General features: G+C 36.3%; 2 protein-coding genes across 11 annotated transcripts in view; both read right to left on the bottom strand.

Annotated features, from left to right (window-relative positions):
- Positions 1 to 2,214, bottom strand: part of Gycalpha99B (guanylate cyclase 1 soluble subunit alpha 2) — a 1,063,824-nt gene extending 1,061,610 nt beyond the window's left edge. Inside the window, exon 1 of the mRNA XM_067098553.1 lies at positions 1,527 to 2,214. The gene's annotated coding sequence lies outside the window, so the exon portion shown is untranslated. The remainder of the gene's footprint in view (positions 1 to 1,526) is intronic.
- A 722-nt stretch (positions 2,215 to 2,936) lies between these two features.
- The window catches only part of LOC136835277 (cAMP-dependent protein kinase inhibitor alpha-like), a 252,667-nt gene continuing 240,185 nt past the window's right edge, over positions 2,937 to 15,418 (bottom strand). For 9 of the 10 annotated variants that reach the window (XM_067098570.1, XM_067098566.1, XM_067098567.1 and 6 more), the window contains 3 exons: positions 13,579 to 13,754; positions 12,947 to 13,006; positions 2,937 to 5,089 (listed from right to left, as the gene is read on the bottom strand). In XM_067098570.1, the coding sequence (XP_066954671.1) occupies positions 4,995 to 5,089; positions 12,947 to 13,006; positions 13,579 to 13,747 (324 nt within the window). In that variant the 5' untranslated portion in view covers positions 13,748 to 13,754 and the 3' untranslated portion in view covers positions 2,937 to 4,994. The remainder of the gene's footprint in view (positions 5,090 to 12,946; positions 13,007 to 13,578; positions 13,755 to 15,418) is intronic. The other variant, XM_067098574.1, reaches the window with a different exon arrangement.

The following is a 15,418-nucleotide window of genomic DNA, read 5'->3' as shown; positions in this document are numbered from 1 at the left end:
AAAACTTTAGTTAAGATTGCATGCGTAAAATTTCTCCACTGAGAATGTGAGCCAGAACTCTACTGCAGCAGAAATCGAGAGTAAATGGGAAATTCTATGTGGAACTTAAGTGCAAAAAATTTCTAACCTCCTGAATCGAGACACCTAGGTGATGACCTTAACACTAAGGTCATCTCCTAGATGTCTCGATTCAGGAGATTTGAAATTCTTAGGTAGTCTCCTTAACACCTAGGGGGTATTGATTTTACACAACTGTTCTGTTAACTTTACAACTGGCATGTAAAAGGAATATGACTGTCATCCCATTATCCTGAGAAGTAGGTCTATCATTTTTCAAAAAAAAAAAAAAAAAAAAAAGTATCTATACCTTAGTTTTACCAGACCATTGAGCTGATTAACAGCTCTCCTAGGGCTGGTCGAGAAGGATAGACTTATTTTACGTGGCTAAGAACCAATTGATTACTTAGCAACGGGACCTACAGTTTATTGTGGAATCCGAACCACATTATAGCCAGAAATAAATTTCTATCACCAGAAATAAATTCCTCTACCTCTTCATCAGCCGGCCAGAGACTTGAACTCAGGCCTAGCGAGTGCTAGTCCACAGCTCCACCAACTATCCCAATGAAGAGCTTATCTTATCATTTTCAAGACTAATATAACTGTTATCATCATCAATATCTTAAATTTATCTATTTAACCATTATAGACTGATAGCCTATATCCACCCTTACGTCCCAAAACTTTGGCCACAAAGCCAAGGCCCATGTTTATCTTTAGGTATGACAGCCTAACCTATGGCAATAGGCCTATGTTACCTTAGTTAAAGATATGTAAACATGGGATTGCTTGGCCTAATGTATTGTAGACTATGTTGAATTTAGACCTATTTGCCTTATATAACATAACCTACAAAAAAGGAGGGACCCGATGTAGACTGAGCAGAGACGACATAGCTACATACGTGTGTGTGTGTGTGTGTGTACGTGTATATATACATTTCTATATATAAGACATATCTATATATCTATATATCTATATATATACATACATATCTACATATGCATGCAAAAATAGGTAAAATTTCATAAGTTGCCAATAAGACACCAGCCAGCCATTTTTGCGTGAAAAACCATTTTGAGTTTTCATGCAAAATGACTAGAAAATAATAGGGCACTAAAAGAACCTTAAAATACCAATATAACTTCACATATGGGTGTTGACTGGTTATAATTTTGCCGTATTAGCTATGGGAGGGGAAGGGGTATTCTTGCCTTATAAGTGGTAAATTTTCTAATTTTTATTTATCATTTGCGCATAGTGTTTATGGGGTTCAAAATAATGAGAATGAAGAGCTCTTTTCAAAAATGCCAAGTTACAATTTCATAGTGTGTATTGGCAACTTATAAAATAATACCCAAAAATATAGGCCTAGACATGTATTACTCTGTAATTACAGAGTCCGGGCTGTAACGCTAAGAATACGGCATTCAAGATACTTTCGCCTCACAATTAGGCCACATTACCTTACCAGGGGTCTTCGTTCCTAGGTCCCAGAACTTGAAACAGAAAATTGAACAGAAGGTAGTGACAAACGTATATCGTAACGCAAGTCTTAATTCAGTTTCTCAGCTGAAGCCACTGAAGCGGCGCTCTAAGCCTTCAAAACTGGAAACGGATGTAGTGGCATCAGAGCATAAAAAGGATCACTCGGCCAACTTTTGGTTTGCGATCACAAAAACACTACTCGAGTTAGGAGCAGAGTTAATAACACTAAACAGTTTCCGTTTCTCTAAGGCTGATAAATCATTTCCCAAAAACTTCACTTCATGATAACGCAGCCTACCATAATCCGCTTAACTTGTTACTCGTTTTAACAGGAGGTGAGGTATAAGTAAACTAAACGGGGCCGTTAACCGTTAACGGAATCATCCTCGGTAAAAGGAAGTGAAAACGAAGCAAAGTAAGCTATGCAACGTTATTTAAATACTAAATGGGAATCACCCAAAACACTGTTGAAACGCGAAAGTCTTAACGGAGAAATCCGTCAGTAGAGACGTCACGGTATGCCGGAGTAAATACTGGACGGAGGGTTCTTGCATGACGTCATCACGTAACTGTGAAGGCATCCGAGAGGCGAATACTGAAAAGCGAGAGTTGAGTAACACCAGGCTAACTCACTCTAGATAAGCAGGTAGTGGAAAAAGGACGAGCCGCTATACGAAAAGGAATAATTGTCTGGGTGACAAATGCGAGACGATAGAGAACAAACTGAGTAAGAGGGGGGAGGGTAACTGTCTATATATGGGGTGGGAACGATACCGGGGCAAAGAAAACAGCAGAACTGACACGCTGCTCGAACTGCAAAACAAACGTAAAAGGTCTAAAATTCGAACACTCGATCATCTACATCACTACAGCCGATCATGACCGTCTGTTTAACACGACGGCATACAGAAATATGACTAAACGTAAACATTCCAGCACATCTGGTGGGAAACAGATGAATATAGACAGTCCTAGCGAGTTAGCCAAGCGTATTTTGATTTTTTTAAATGCCGATCGCACCAACCGGCGCGAAGATAAAGCTAACTTTAACAGTAGACAAGATTCATTCCAATTAATTTCCAGTAAAATTTAGAAGTAACAAAAACAAGAGTTACATTCCACATTCCAATATCTTGATATTGACAGACCTAAACACACTAAGTGACTGAGTACATGGACATTTTTGGCATGGGGTTGTTGGATTCTCTTGGAAGAATATCTCAGACTGATGAATTAATTTTCATTCATGAAAATCTATGGTAGTTCAATTTGTTATTCTGTTCTGATACTGACAAGGTATTTCTGGGTGTGAGTGCTTATCGTTCGAAACTGAGAGACCTCTCATGCCAAAAAGGCTGTGTTTAGGACTCAAAAGTCAAGCACACAAATGTGCTATCGTACTTTTTATTTCTTGTAGTTGTTTGCAAACTCATGAGAAATTAAATATAACTACAATGCCTTCACAAGAATAAAGGTAGGTCAATATGCAACATAGGGAGATATTAAAGTATAAACTGTTGAATTATAGCATCAATGGCAAAGAAGAATGTTAAAATTTACAAAATTGTACTTGACCTACAGTATAACCATACAAATAGTGAAGTAAAAGACTACCAACCTTGCCAATAAAATTACATAAACCACTCATTACTTATGAATTGTATTTGGCTTAGAATTCCCTCAGAGTTACCTCCAAAATTACTATCTGCACACAGACTTCGCACTTCTGTATTAAAATAAGAACTGATTTGCCAGTGCACGCTACTCAAGACGTATATAGTCCGCGCTAAGAATGAAGTAAAATACTGTATCATTACGGCAAGCAGGAGCCAATTTCAGCTGTAACGCAGCACCTGAACTTGGCAAAGGTAAAAACGTGAGATTCTTTTTTTGTTTGAATTCTCAAGCGCTTCATGAAATATTGAATTAAAACATCAGAGGAAACTACTAAACATTTTCTTCATGGTTTAGATCAAAATGTGTAAATATGTAATCAAAATATGGCTCTTATATTCCAAATGTATAGTGAAATCACTGTCATAAGAAAACACGTACACACAAAGAAAAAACCTTTGAGGTGAAGCATTTCTTGAAATACAGTGGAAGAAGAATCCAAAGTTATATGTACACACATATTTATATATACTGTACATATACATATATACATACACACATACAATCCCCTAAACAGTATATATGTATATGCATGTAGATGATAGCTATGCAATATGCAACAGGAAAACTACATCATCAGTCTACATCATCGTTACATTCAGCCGACAGAGATTCTTAAAGCTATGACCAAAGTCTATCATTGTTACTTCTTTAATGAAAAACTCAAGAATGGTATACGTACTGTCGCTGAAACGGAAGAATCATGAAATACAAAACACAACGCAAACATTGGTAGGCATATCGCAATCTACACAGCACTTCATTATTGGTCCTCTAGAGCTAATGTCAGCTGCTACTACCTTAGTTAATCTGTATTTCAATTTAGTTTATACCCAAAAACTTAAATACCATCAATATCTAAGTATATATTTATGTATAAAGTTAATATTACTTATTAAGAAACTGAAACTCATGATCTAGAGTATTACTGTATGGACGTTTTTCAGCGTCTATGAAACTAATCATCACATTCTGACAGCTGCTCATATACAGAACAACATGCCATTAATAGATTACTTGCTGGTTTTTAACAGCCCTACACTTAAACACACGATTCTGCAGAAATTTTCGTTTTACTATCAGAATCTTCCTTTCATATCAGACAAAGGCCATCTGAGAGGGACAGTAGCATTTTCAAAATTAATTTGGATCACAAAGGGTGATAAGATATTGTAAAAATAACTTAGAATCCATGTTTTAAAGGTGTTAATGATATGGTGTGTCTGGCTCTTTCTTCCAGAGCCATTTACTATAGTGTTGGATTACCAAAATGAAGAATGAGATTATTCGTGTTTGTGGCCAATTAAATTTGATGTCAGAGAGTACAAGATAATCTACAACTAAGTGACACAGTAAATACAGTGTACACAGCCAATTACGTCATCTGGTGCATAAGAGGTACCAGACTCTACCAGAGGATAAGCAAATGGAGGCAAGTACAATAGCACCTCTTCTGTATTCATTAAAATTCAGCTAACATTCACAGCATTATGGTGGTGCTCAAGTGCTTGGCTGCACAAAACTTATGACTCTGCCTTGTATATGGACTTGAAAATAAAATGTCTTCCTTGAATGGAAGGGGTTCAGAAACATTAGCCATAGGGATCTTGTGTACTCAAATGACTGCACCTCAAGAGGCTTCTCGCAAAGTCATTAAGATCATAGTTCTAATTTGCGCCACAGTTTTTAGGTTTTCTTTCTATTGTGGATTATAATTGTATTTGTATATGAGGTCACTTGAAGATGCCACCGTAGGTGGCTTGGGGCTTGAATTAGGATCCTGATGGTTGGTCTTGACCCCCTTCAGCTCCGCCGCTGCCTCCTCCAGTAGCACCGCCACCCACTGCTCCACTTGTACCACCAGAGTCTGTGAAAAAACGTGAAGGAAACAAGGGTAAGGAGTGCTTAATAAACATGTGGACCTTGTACAGAGAGTAAAATTAATTTTAGTGTATTCAAGTGCTTTAAAAACAACTAGTAATACTGTTGCTATAGAAAATGCATAGGAGCAAAGCAAACTAGTAATATTTCTGACTGTAATCGTGGCAGCTGATGTACATTAAAGACAGATATCTGCAAATTACTGTACTCAAATTCTAAGCTTCTGAGAAGTTTTGAAGAATACTTATCATCCTAGCTTAACATCAATAAAGCTATATATGAAATACAATGCATCTCACACAATAAAACCCAGAGGCTTGCAATTTGTTATTGTAGTAAAAGTACATATTTTCATTAATGTGGCATAACACCAACTCATAATAAAAAAATATTCAAATTAGGAAAGGTAAGATTCACCAAATGTTATGCCTGAAACATGCATCTATAGTGCATATGAATAAAAATCTACATATGGGAAAAATGGGGAAAACAAACAAGACTAAGCTCTGGTGACAAACTTAGGCAGATAGCAATTCTTTGACTATGTATATATACAGCCATGTAAAATAAATATACAGTACCGCAATAATGGTAAATACCCATAATGTAAAATCCACTCAGCAATAGTGGTTTAACTACAGGAACTTTTTTCTAGAAATCATAATGATCACTCTTCCTTAAAAAAATTAATATTTGTTGCGTTTAACAGCTATTGTCCTGATCTTTTTGATTTTATAAACTATTGTAGCAGCGGGAGTTTTCTGAGACTATTTACGTGTCGGTGCTTAATAGTATTAGTTTTATCTTACAATACTCACTGAAGAATAAGTACCTGTAAAAAGTACCTACTTATTGTCCTGCTTGAAGAGGTGATGAACTAAGAATACACAAAGAGGCTGATCTCTTCCTAAAGCCCCTAAGCAACCTCTGTCCTTTAACATCACCTCCTCAATCTGAATCATTATTTTATGTAACAAGTGGCTTGATTTTATACAGTTATTTTGTATGTTTCTGTTTACTGATGTTCATCCTCATTTGTCATTTATCTCAGTGTAGGGTGCCCTGTAATGCTACCATCATAGTAGTAACTTGGTAGTCCTAGCATACGCTGCAACCTGATCACGAATGTCTAGGGTCACATGATTACTATCTATGAGAACTTTAAACATTGAGATATAATTTTTTATAGGATCTTACAAGCATATCAATATTATTGTCATTAAATTATACTAAGAGCATAAGTTCAAGGATGTGAATTTGATTTATAAACAGTTCTAAGATGTCTCTTCTCATGTGATTTGGTCACACATTACATATTAAGTTTAATTTCTATAAAATATACAAACACACAACAGATAATTACCATGGATACAATTACACTCACTAGAACACTTAAACCCAAGTTATTCGGAACTACCATCAGTAAAATAGTCATTAATCTAAAATGATTACTTTAATTTTAACAATTAAACTTTGATGGAAGATGTTCTAACATGTTAAAATGCATTTACCAATAATCTTAAATACTTGGATTCTTTGCTTAGTGTTATGTGATACATTAACAAAATCCATTTTCATATGTTTCTGTTGCCGAGTCAGCATTATCCATACTAATGAGAAGACAAGAGGTCTAGCAACTGTTGACGTATTATACAGTCTCGTGGTTTCATTATATTACCATAAGTATGATCAGTATGATATTGACATGCTAATATAACTGGTGGGTTGAACTTTGCTTTGAATTTAATTTTTTTCTTAACAACTGGGTGTTTAATCTTTATTCATATAAACAGATGTCTGACATATGCGTTTCATCCCCCAAACAACGCCAATGACTAGGTGTGTTTAACGGACTGCGAATGGAAATGCATAACCAATATTTTGGTTCACTGCAAAGAAAACCTGAAATATCAGTTATCAAAAATTCCCTAAATAATGATCAAAAATTCCCTAAATAATCAGTTATCAAAAATTCCCTAAATAACTACCAATGCCTTAGATATAAACCACTGCTCTACAAATACCTTTCATTTTTGGTCTCAGAATATTAGTCCAATACCTGAATCCTACAGCTTTATTACTGGTTGTTAACTAGTGAATGAGGCTTCTCAGTCCGGGATGGAAGAAGGAAACTTTTTGTTTTGCAACTTTAACCATACCTTGGTTATAAAGTGACACCATTTTCTCTGAAACAGCCAAACTGATTTGTCATATATTGTGCAGAAAGGGAAACTACCCTGGACCTGATGCAATGTCAATGCAGGGCAAGAATGAAAAAGACATACAAGAAATATGCTACTTTCGTGAATGGAATAATGTTATCCCAGTCTGAAAAGAAATGTCCAAAATAAGGAGTGTGCTAACTAAGAATAAAGTCCTACTGTGTGCGAGGTAGGTATAGCAGGATCGATGAAGCTCCCGGCTAAACAGTTTCCCAACTTATCTATTCCCTGAAAAAAATCACTGTTATTCATTTTAGTCACTCAGTAATTTGTATATTCAAAGCTTTCAGAGGCCGACTGAGCAATGTCATGTCAGTATTCTTCATTAATCAAAATGAATACGGTTGGGAAAACAACATCATTAGGATTCCGTAGAAGAATTACTGGACCAGTCATTTTTTTTTAAAGTTGAAGGTAACTACGGGAAGATTTTCCGTGCGGTTTTAAATGTCAGTTACTCCTTTAAGATTTTAGGTGTAACTTTTGATAAGAAATTGGCCCTTGAGGAGCATATATGCAATATTGCTTCCTCTGTTTCTCAAAAAGTTGGTATCTTGCAGAAATGTTTTCGAATGTTTTGGGATGAACCTATCTAAGTGTTTTAACACTTCCTTCTTCTTTGGAGTACTGTTCTCCAGTGTGGTCTTCGGATGCTAATATTCTTCTCAAACTCTTGGGAGTTATGCCATCACTCACGTTTCTCTTGCCAATTGTTAATGTTGACTTATGGTATAGACGTAAAGTGAGTTCATTATGTTTGTCGTTTTCTAGTATCAATTTACTAAGAGTTTTGCTTTGGCTACAACTGAAGTATGGAACATACTGCATAGTGCAGTTGTGGAGCCCTTTGATTTCTGTCCATGAGGGTTTTCAGTTGAAGAGTTAAAGAAAGTATGAAAGAATGTGAACTTAGCATTTGTATCCCCTTCAGAATATCTTGGGAGCTAGCATATTCTACAGTCTCAAGTAGTTCCATGTTCTTGGAGGCAGATTCTGATTTGCATTTGAATGATGTAGCTTTCATCCCCCAACCCATGTTACTTAAGTTCTAGCAGAAATCGTGGCAATGGTGAACCAGCTCATAAAACTTCCTCAATGTCACATATTGTGGTTAGACTGCATTGGCCTGTCTATATCTTCGTGAAGATAAGGAAGAAATATCTCAGATTCTTTGTTAACACCGTTCTACCCACAGTGAAAATGTTAAAAGATGAGAATGAGATTTGCTTTCACCCACAATGAACCTTTGAATTCCTTACTGGAATGTACCATCTACATTTCTCGTCATTTCTAGTGCGAAGTGTTGGTGGTTCGAATTACATGTCCTTCTTTAGTTTTATGTCCATTTTTTGTTGTACATGAGTATGGGTGTGAGCTCTTTTTAAAATCTTCCACCTGACAAATCTGCTCTGATGTCTGTATGTGCAAGTCATGATTTTGCTATTGTGTTTCAATTAACGCAAACCCAGGCACAGACAACTGCATCATAAAACACGTCTAAAGACTATCCACATGGCTTTTCCTTATAAGTATTCTTTGTTTTCTCTTGTCTGCTTAAAGATTTCTCGTTAACCATGGGGTCTGGTTTATTAGTATTAGCATCTTCTGGGATTTTCCCTGGCTACAAAGGACATTAATAGAGCATCTTCTTCTAGATGAAACTGAGAAAATAAATTTCAATAATAATAGCACCATAAGTATCTTGGCTTCCTACTGGTAATGCCATAGAGCTGGGAACTGCTGGAGTAAGAAGTGATCTAGGATCCCAAAAATTGAACATATTACGAGGATCACCAGGCTTCGACTGCTCTGCTACTGGCGACTACTACATTTTTGCACATGGAACAGAAAAACCTGAATGGTTCTTTCAGTTTACCCATAGTTTTGTTGTATAAGCCTCAAACTTTGGGTAGCTGCAGCCTGTGAATAGAGCCAATATCTACAAAACAGCAGTTTACTTGTTCCCATTTGAGATATTTCAGCTCAATCATTAGTCATAAAGGATTTAAAGAGTAAAAAAAAATAAAAAGTACAGAACATTTAAGAAACTGGAGTGACAATTCAGGCAGTTAACGAAATCACACCACCAGAAGGAAAACTCCAAATTGTAAGAAGATAATCACCTGGTAAACTAAGCACTGTACCTATAATTGTAGGAAAACCACAGAATGTGATGATACTAACCTCTCTCACTAGAACACCACTAATGAAGCAGTTTAAAGAGGGAATTTTTTCTGATAATAAAAAAAGGTACCCGTAAAGTAGTGGTCTGTACTTGAACACACAAAAGATTAAAAATTTGGACTGAACTTGTAACGTAAAGTTTATTAAGCCACCGATATCTGTTAGGAATACCATTGTCATATTTGAGGACGGGCATTTTTTCCCTTATTGCCAGAATTGAAGCAGTAGCAGTTTGTTTGATGAGGCAGTATCACGCCTTGATGACAGTAATAGCACCGTATCAAATTACCGTGTCTCATATTAGTTTCATTGTCAACGCACAGTAAATAATCCAAACCATCAGAATCGACCCTATCTCTTCTTCAGTAAAAATCAACAACGTATCAGTTCATTTAATAGAGGCATTTTATCGTACTTGCATACAGCTTGTCTAAACGACTACACAACTCTGAGAATACAGTTCAGCATTTCTGCTTACAGAATGTTTATTCTTACGTGGCATAAACTCTCTGCTCGGTAGAGAAAATTAATACAAAATGTATCGTAGCTGTAATATCTATAGTCTTATTTTGGCTTTTTATATAATACTGTAGCATAGCCAGACATCCAGTTGTTACAGTATTTCTTTCTGTTTTGAACAGGCCCTTACATAAAAAAAAAGCGTATTGTGATTTTGTTAAGGAGGCCACGGTTTCTGCCATATTATCAGACTCGATATTGTCTTGGATTACTTGAATGTAGACCAAACAGCTCACATCTCTGTTATGCAAGTCACAAGCTAAATCTATTGGATGAGGATTACTGAAAGATTCTGCTACTTGTGCAATCTAAAATTAAAAGTAGAAGTCCATGCAAGCACTCTAGATATCAGGAAAGCAAGACAAAGTCGTTTTAGTAAGATATCCTAAAATAAAACTGACACAAACTAGCACAGTTTGTTTACAAATGGAAGCTACATTAGAACATAATGTCAAATTTCCCATAAAAGATAGATTCCTTGGAAAATAAATGAGATGCTTATTGACCTCCACAGGTGGACAGCACTATATCTATACTCCTTAACTTTATGGAGTCTTGAAGGTGTTAAAAATGAAAACATGCCAGCACGAAATGTACTTTGCAGTATTTCCTATTTTTTCGAACATTTGTAAATTCTTGGATGCTGACAGTTTTGTGAAAATCATTCTGAAGACGTAAGCATGTATGTCTCGGATTTTTTATTGTGCCAGTACTGGATTATCAGCAAGTGATAACATAACTAAGTAGTTCTTTTGCTTTAATGAATATGTTTTCTCTCGAGAAATACTAAAATATCTGGTGATAAATGCACCAGTTTTGTCTAAAAATCCAAAATGTTAACTAAGCCTTGAAGAAAAAAGTGCAAAAAAAATTTTCAAAGGCACTCCCATGTTAGCAATAGATGGTATTAAAATCTGCAATATTGTCAGCGTAAGTTTTTTCTTCCTAAAGGTTTTATGTTTAAGATGATACGATGCAAAATGCAATGTTCAGTAGGTGTTATTAAGCAACGCTGATAAACACACACTGCTTCACTCATGTTTGTTATCTATTCTAAGTTCTATCTAGGCAAGGATATAAGAAAATGCAGAGAAAAAAATAAGTAGACACTGATAATTACAACTTCAGCATCTAGCCTACACACTGGTACAGTTTATATAGGGGTAAATAAGTGTCGTTAACTAATATCCTTGAAAAGATCGTTCAATGGTTAGTTAAATCTAAGGAGGCCTAAGGACATTTGCTGAACAGCAATAATTATTTCACTTTAACTAGAAAGTGACATCCACTTTAAAATATCGATGTTGAATAGTGAATTCGTCGGAGTAGATGTACAGAAAAAGAAGCGTTAGTTTCCAAAAAGTCATGGACTCCATTCTATATATATTTATATATATATATATAAAATCCTTCTACATTTTACTTAGTCACAAACTAGCGAAGAGCTACAAAAGATACTGTCAGCATTTATTATTTGCAGCTGATGCAGTGACGTGACCAGTTTGAGGACAGGAGAGTATAACTCGGATCAGTCTGCAGAACAACCCCAATAAACCAGCTGACCTACCATCAAAGAAGCGCAGAAATAAAGTTGGTCTATGAATCTGTCTTTACAAAATGGTTAACTTTTCAGTGATATTTGGGATACTTTAATATTTCAAATGACACAGCGTTATCCAATATGCTGTACCCACCACAGGAAAGCAATGACAATATGGAGCCTATCAAAAAAATTAGCAAGGGTAAAAGTGTTGCATCCTCTTTTGATATTAAAATTTGTTCTAATTATTTGTTACTCAAGATTTAGCCATTGCCAATTTTGGGGACACAGCTCCCAACTAGACTATGGTGCACTGTGATGAGTTAGGTATGACACACTGCTCTAGGGTGGGTTAGATAATGGTCGATATGCTAATGTTAAATCTTCGATAAATGCTACTCGAGAATACAAATGTGGCAAAACATAAGCTTTATCAACTTGATTACAGAATACAGAAATATATGTTTAGCTTATTCCAAGATTTTGGTGCATTTTTCTACTAAAATCGTGGTACTAGAAAAGACGGCATTTCCATGGTTCTACTGTATATTTAAATTTGTTGATAAACAGTGTACACTTTCTTTACGGTGTAGATAATAGTAGAGAAAGGATATACAGTCTTGAAGTTATCATCCTCAAACTTGTGGTGTTACTGTATGTGATCCAGTGACAAATTACAACCCAATGACATATTAACCTTCGGCGATATCTTTACAGATCAGTCCAAAAATAACTATTGACTCAGCATCATAGTGTTCAGAGTTTATTATCATTACGAAAATATTCCTATTTTCTTGTTTTATTGAATGCTACAGAATTGTTTGCTAATCCGGTCACATATCATAATGATGAAGAGTAGTGAAGAGAAGTCATAAGAACGCCACTGAAAACCCATGAAATTAGCGGGACATTTGCTTACGGGTAGCTAAAAATAAAGTGAAAATCTACGGAAATGAGATTACACTTTTCATTGTTTGCCAGATTTCTATGACCCTTAAAATGGTGCACTAAAAATAGTTTGCCTAGAAACAAAGGTTTAGCTGCTGTCTACAGACCATTCCACAACCTGGAAAATTCCCAGCCCTTTATCTTTGTTAGATCTCGAGTTCTGAGTGTTTAAACGCATTCCTATAGTTCTATAGTACCGTCGTTCAATTAAAGACATTTTTTTGTCACTCTACTGATCTTTACATAGGTTACACTGTAGGTTTTACATATTTATATCTTTTATCCCAAATAAAAAGAGAGAAGCGCAAAAGAGGTGAGTTATTTCCACAAGGGTAAGCGTTGAGCAACAGTCCTGAAATAAAATTAGTCACCAAACGTAAATTGTTAAGCAAACAAATTTGAGTTCAAAGCAAGGATTGGGAACACCCACCACGGATCTGACTTCTAAACCTTCCAGAAGCAGCAACCGGAAAATGCTGAGTTATGTTGCCTGGAATGAATGGCTTCCATCAAAATATTGTTTACTAATTCATTAACATTACCACCTAGAAAAAATAATTCCCTACAAGTTACACACTTCTTGAAAATCTAGTACCTGTGAAGAGAAAATGGCAAAATATGACCTCATTAATACTTCATGTTGAAATGAAAATAATTAGCATGGACCCAGATCCAACGACATGGGGTGATAGAACAATGTTTACTAGACAGGCATTTCGTGTTTTCAATATTAGATTATACAATATGAACACTTTGAGTAGTTATAATGATGAATATAGTTTGAAACAAAATTGACTGCAGTGCTGTAAGAAACTTTATAAGCAAGATCAACTTCGATGAATTTCAATAGGATTAACAATTATTTTATTGCAATTGAGAGTGAAAGAGACTTCGAAATACACTTCGTTGACAGCTGTGAAAACTACTACTACTACTACTACTACTACTACTACTACTACTACTACTACTACTACTATAGTGACTGCTGCTGCAGCTGCTGCACAATTATCACATTACTGCGTTAAAGACAACTGCGGTCACTCCCTTTTTTCAACGCATTACCTGAGCAAGAGAGTTTGGCGAGTGCCTCCGGCAGATCCCCTGTGGAGGTTGCGGCATGGGAGGAGAGGATATCCGGCATGGCGTTCCTTCGCCCTGTGCGGCCTGTGGCGATGAACTCCGATGTAGCATCTGGCTGACCATCTTGTGACCCCTCCATCACACACAGCATCCTACTCCTGAAAATGAACACAAATCATTCACAGGTGAAACCAACAGCAACTCTCGGTTGGGCTCTGCGAGGCAAGGCTAACACAGTTTTGCAGCCACAATGAATCGGACATTCTTATTTCTAACTGCCGCTTTCATATGCAACCTCGCGCATAGATTCACATTTAGCAAAACTGCTCCCTTACATATCTATTGTCAACGTAGCTGGAATAAGTACGAACACTGGCTGCCCTTTCTTACGATCTTTGCATAAGTATCACCACACTACAAAGTAAGTTAACTATAACCATATCATGAACACTGTACAGTAGAATGCAATCATATATTTTCTCTCTTTTGAAAATTTTACTGCGAACAGCTATTTCTTCACAAATGCTCATCCCCAAGACTATTGACAATCAGAGCACAGAAGTTCATAGACATCACATTTTTAGTTTTCTGTAAAAGAAAACTAGTGAGATGGCTTTGTCCGTCTCTCCGCACTTTTTCTGTCCGCCCTCAGATCTTAAAAACTGCTGAGGCTAGAGGGCTGCAAATTAGTATGTTGATCATCCTCCTTCCAATCATCAAACATACCAAATTGCAGCCCTCTAGCCTCAGTATTTTTTTTTTATCTTATTTAAGATTAAAGCTATCCATAATCGTGCGTCTAGCAACTATATAGGACAGGCCACCAACGGGCCATGGTTCAAGTTCCATGGGCCGCAGCTCATACAGCATTATACCGAGACCTCCGAAAGATAGATCTGTTTTCGGTGGCCTTGATCATACGCTGTACAGGAAACTCAATTGCGCTGAAGAAACTTCGGCGCATGTTTTACTTGTTATTTTCGTGTTGCCTATTTTTTGCACAGCCTACAACATTTACAGAAAAAGAAAGCTACGACTATTTTAACTCAAACTGGGAAACTGTTTCAAAGTATGGCGAATGACTCTCTTGAAAGAGGGAGCTGGATTTGAGGGGCTAACAGCCACCATCTCTGAACAGGTCATGACACACTTAGAATGTAAGCACTCGTATACCTAAAAGACATGATGGAGTGCACATACAGGGTAAGGAATCATACTGTAATTGTATTGCAACTCCGGGTCATTATTTTAATTAAAGCTCTTCGAAAATAATTATACTAATGACTTTGGTGTTACATGACCAGTAATTCTACACACATTCGTAATATGTAATTATGTATACTGCTCTGACATTGCTTAAAACGACTTGAAGTTAGGTTACCATTGCAGGGATGATGATTTTGTTAAGAAGATTAACTTGAGTAGCACTAAGAGGGTATTATCAATACTTTAACTTATAAGTAAAAACAAGGTTTATTAAGCCCCTAGCTAGCTGTACGAAGCGGAACACTGAAAGCGCATAAAAAAAATTTCCTCGCTAGGCTAATTAACAGTGCCGTTGGTTCCGCTTCAGACACTGACGAAACCACCTTGTTGATGTTCTGAACCTATCTGTTGGTACCGTTTCTGATGATAATATACAGAACGACGCAAACATGACAAATAAATCAAATAAAGTACATATCAACAGTGATTCCGTGCTTGTGAGTTCTGATGTGGTGACATTAATCACAAGGGTACCTGTTTGATGATCTATCAGAATTTTTATCTGATACCTTGGAGAGCAGAATATTTCAATAGAGTTGAATAAAATGTGTGTAAA

Source organism: Macrobrachium rosenbergii, chromosome 55 (genome assembly GCF_040412425.1).
Source record: "Macrobrachium rosenbergii isolate ZJJX-2024 chromosome 55, ASM4041242v1, whole genome shotgun sequence".
NCBI classification, from domain to species: Eukaryota; Metazoa; Arthropoda; class Malacostraca; order Decapoda; family Palaemonidae; genus Macrobrachium; species Macrobrachium rosenbergii.
Note: the sequence above shows the minus strand (reverse complement) of the source record. Positions and strands in the feature narration are given on the sequence as shown.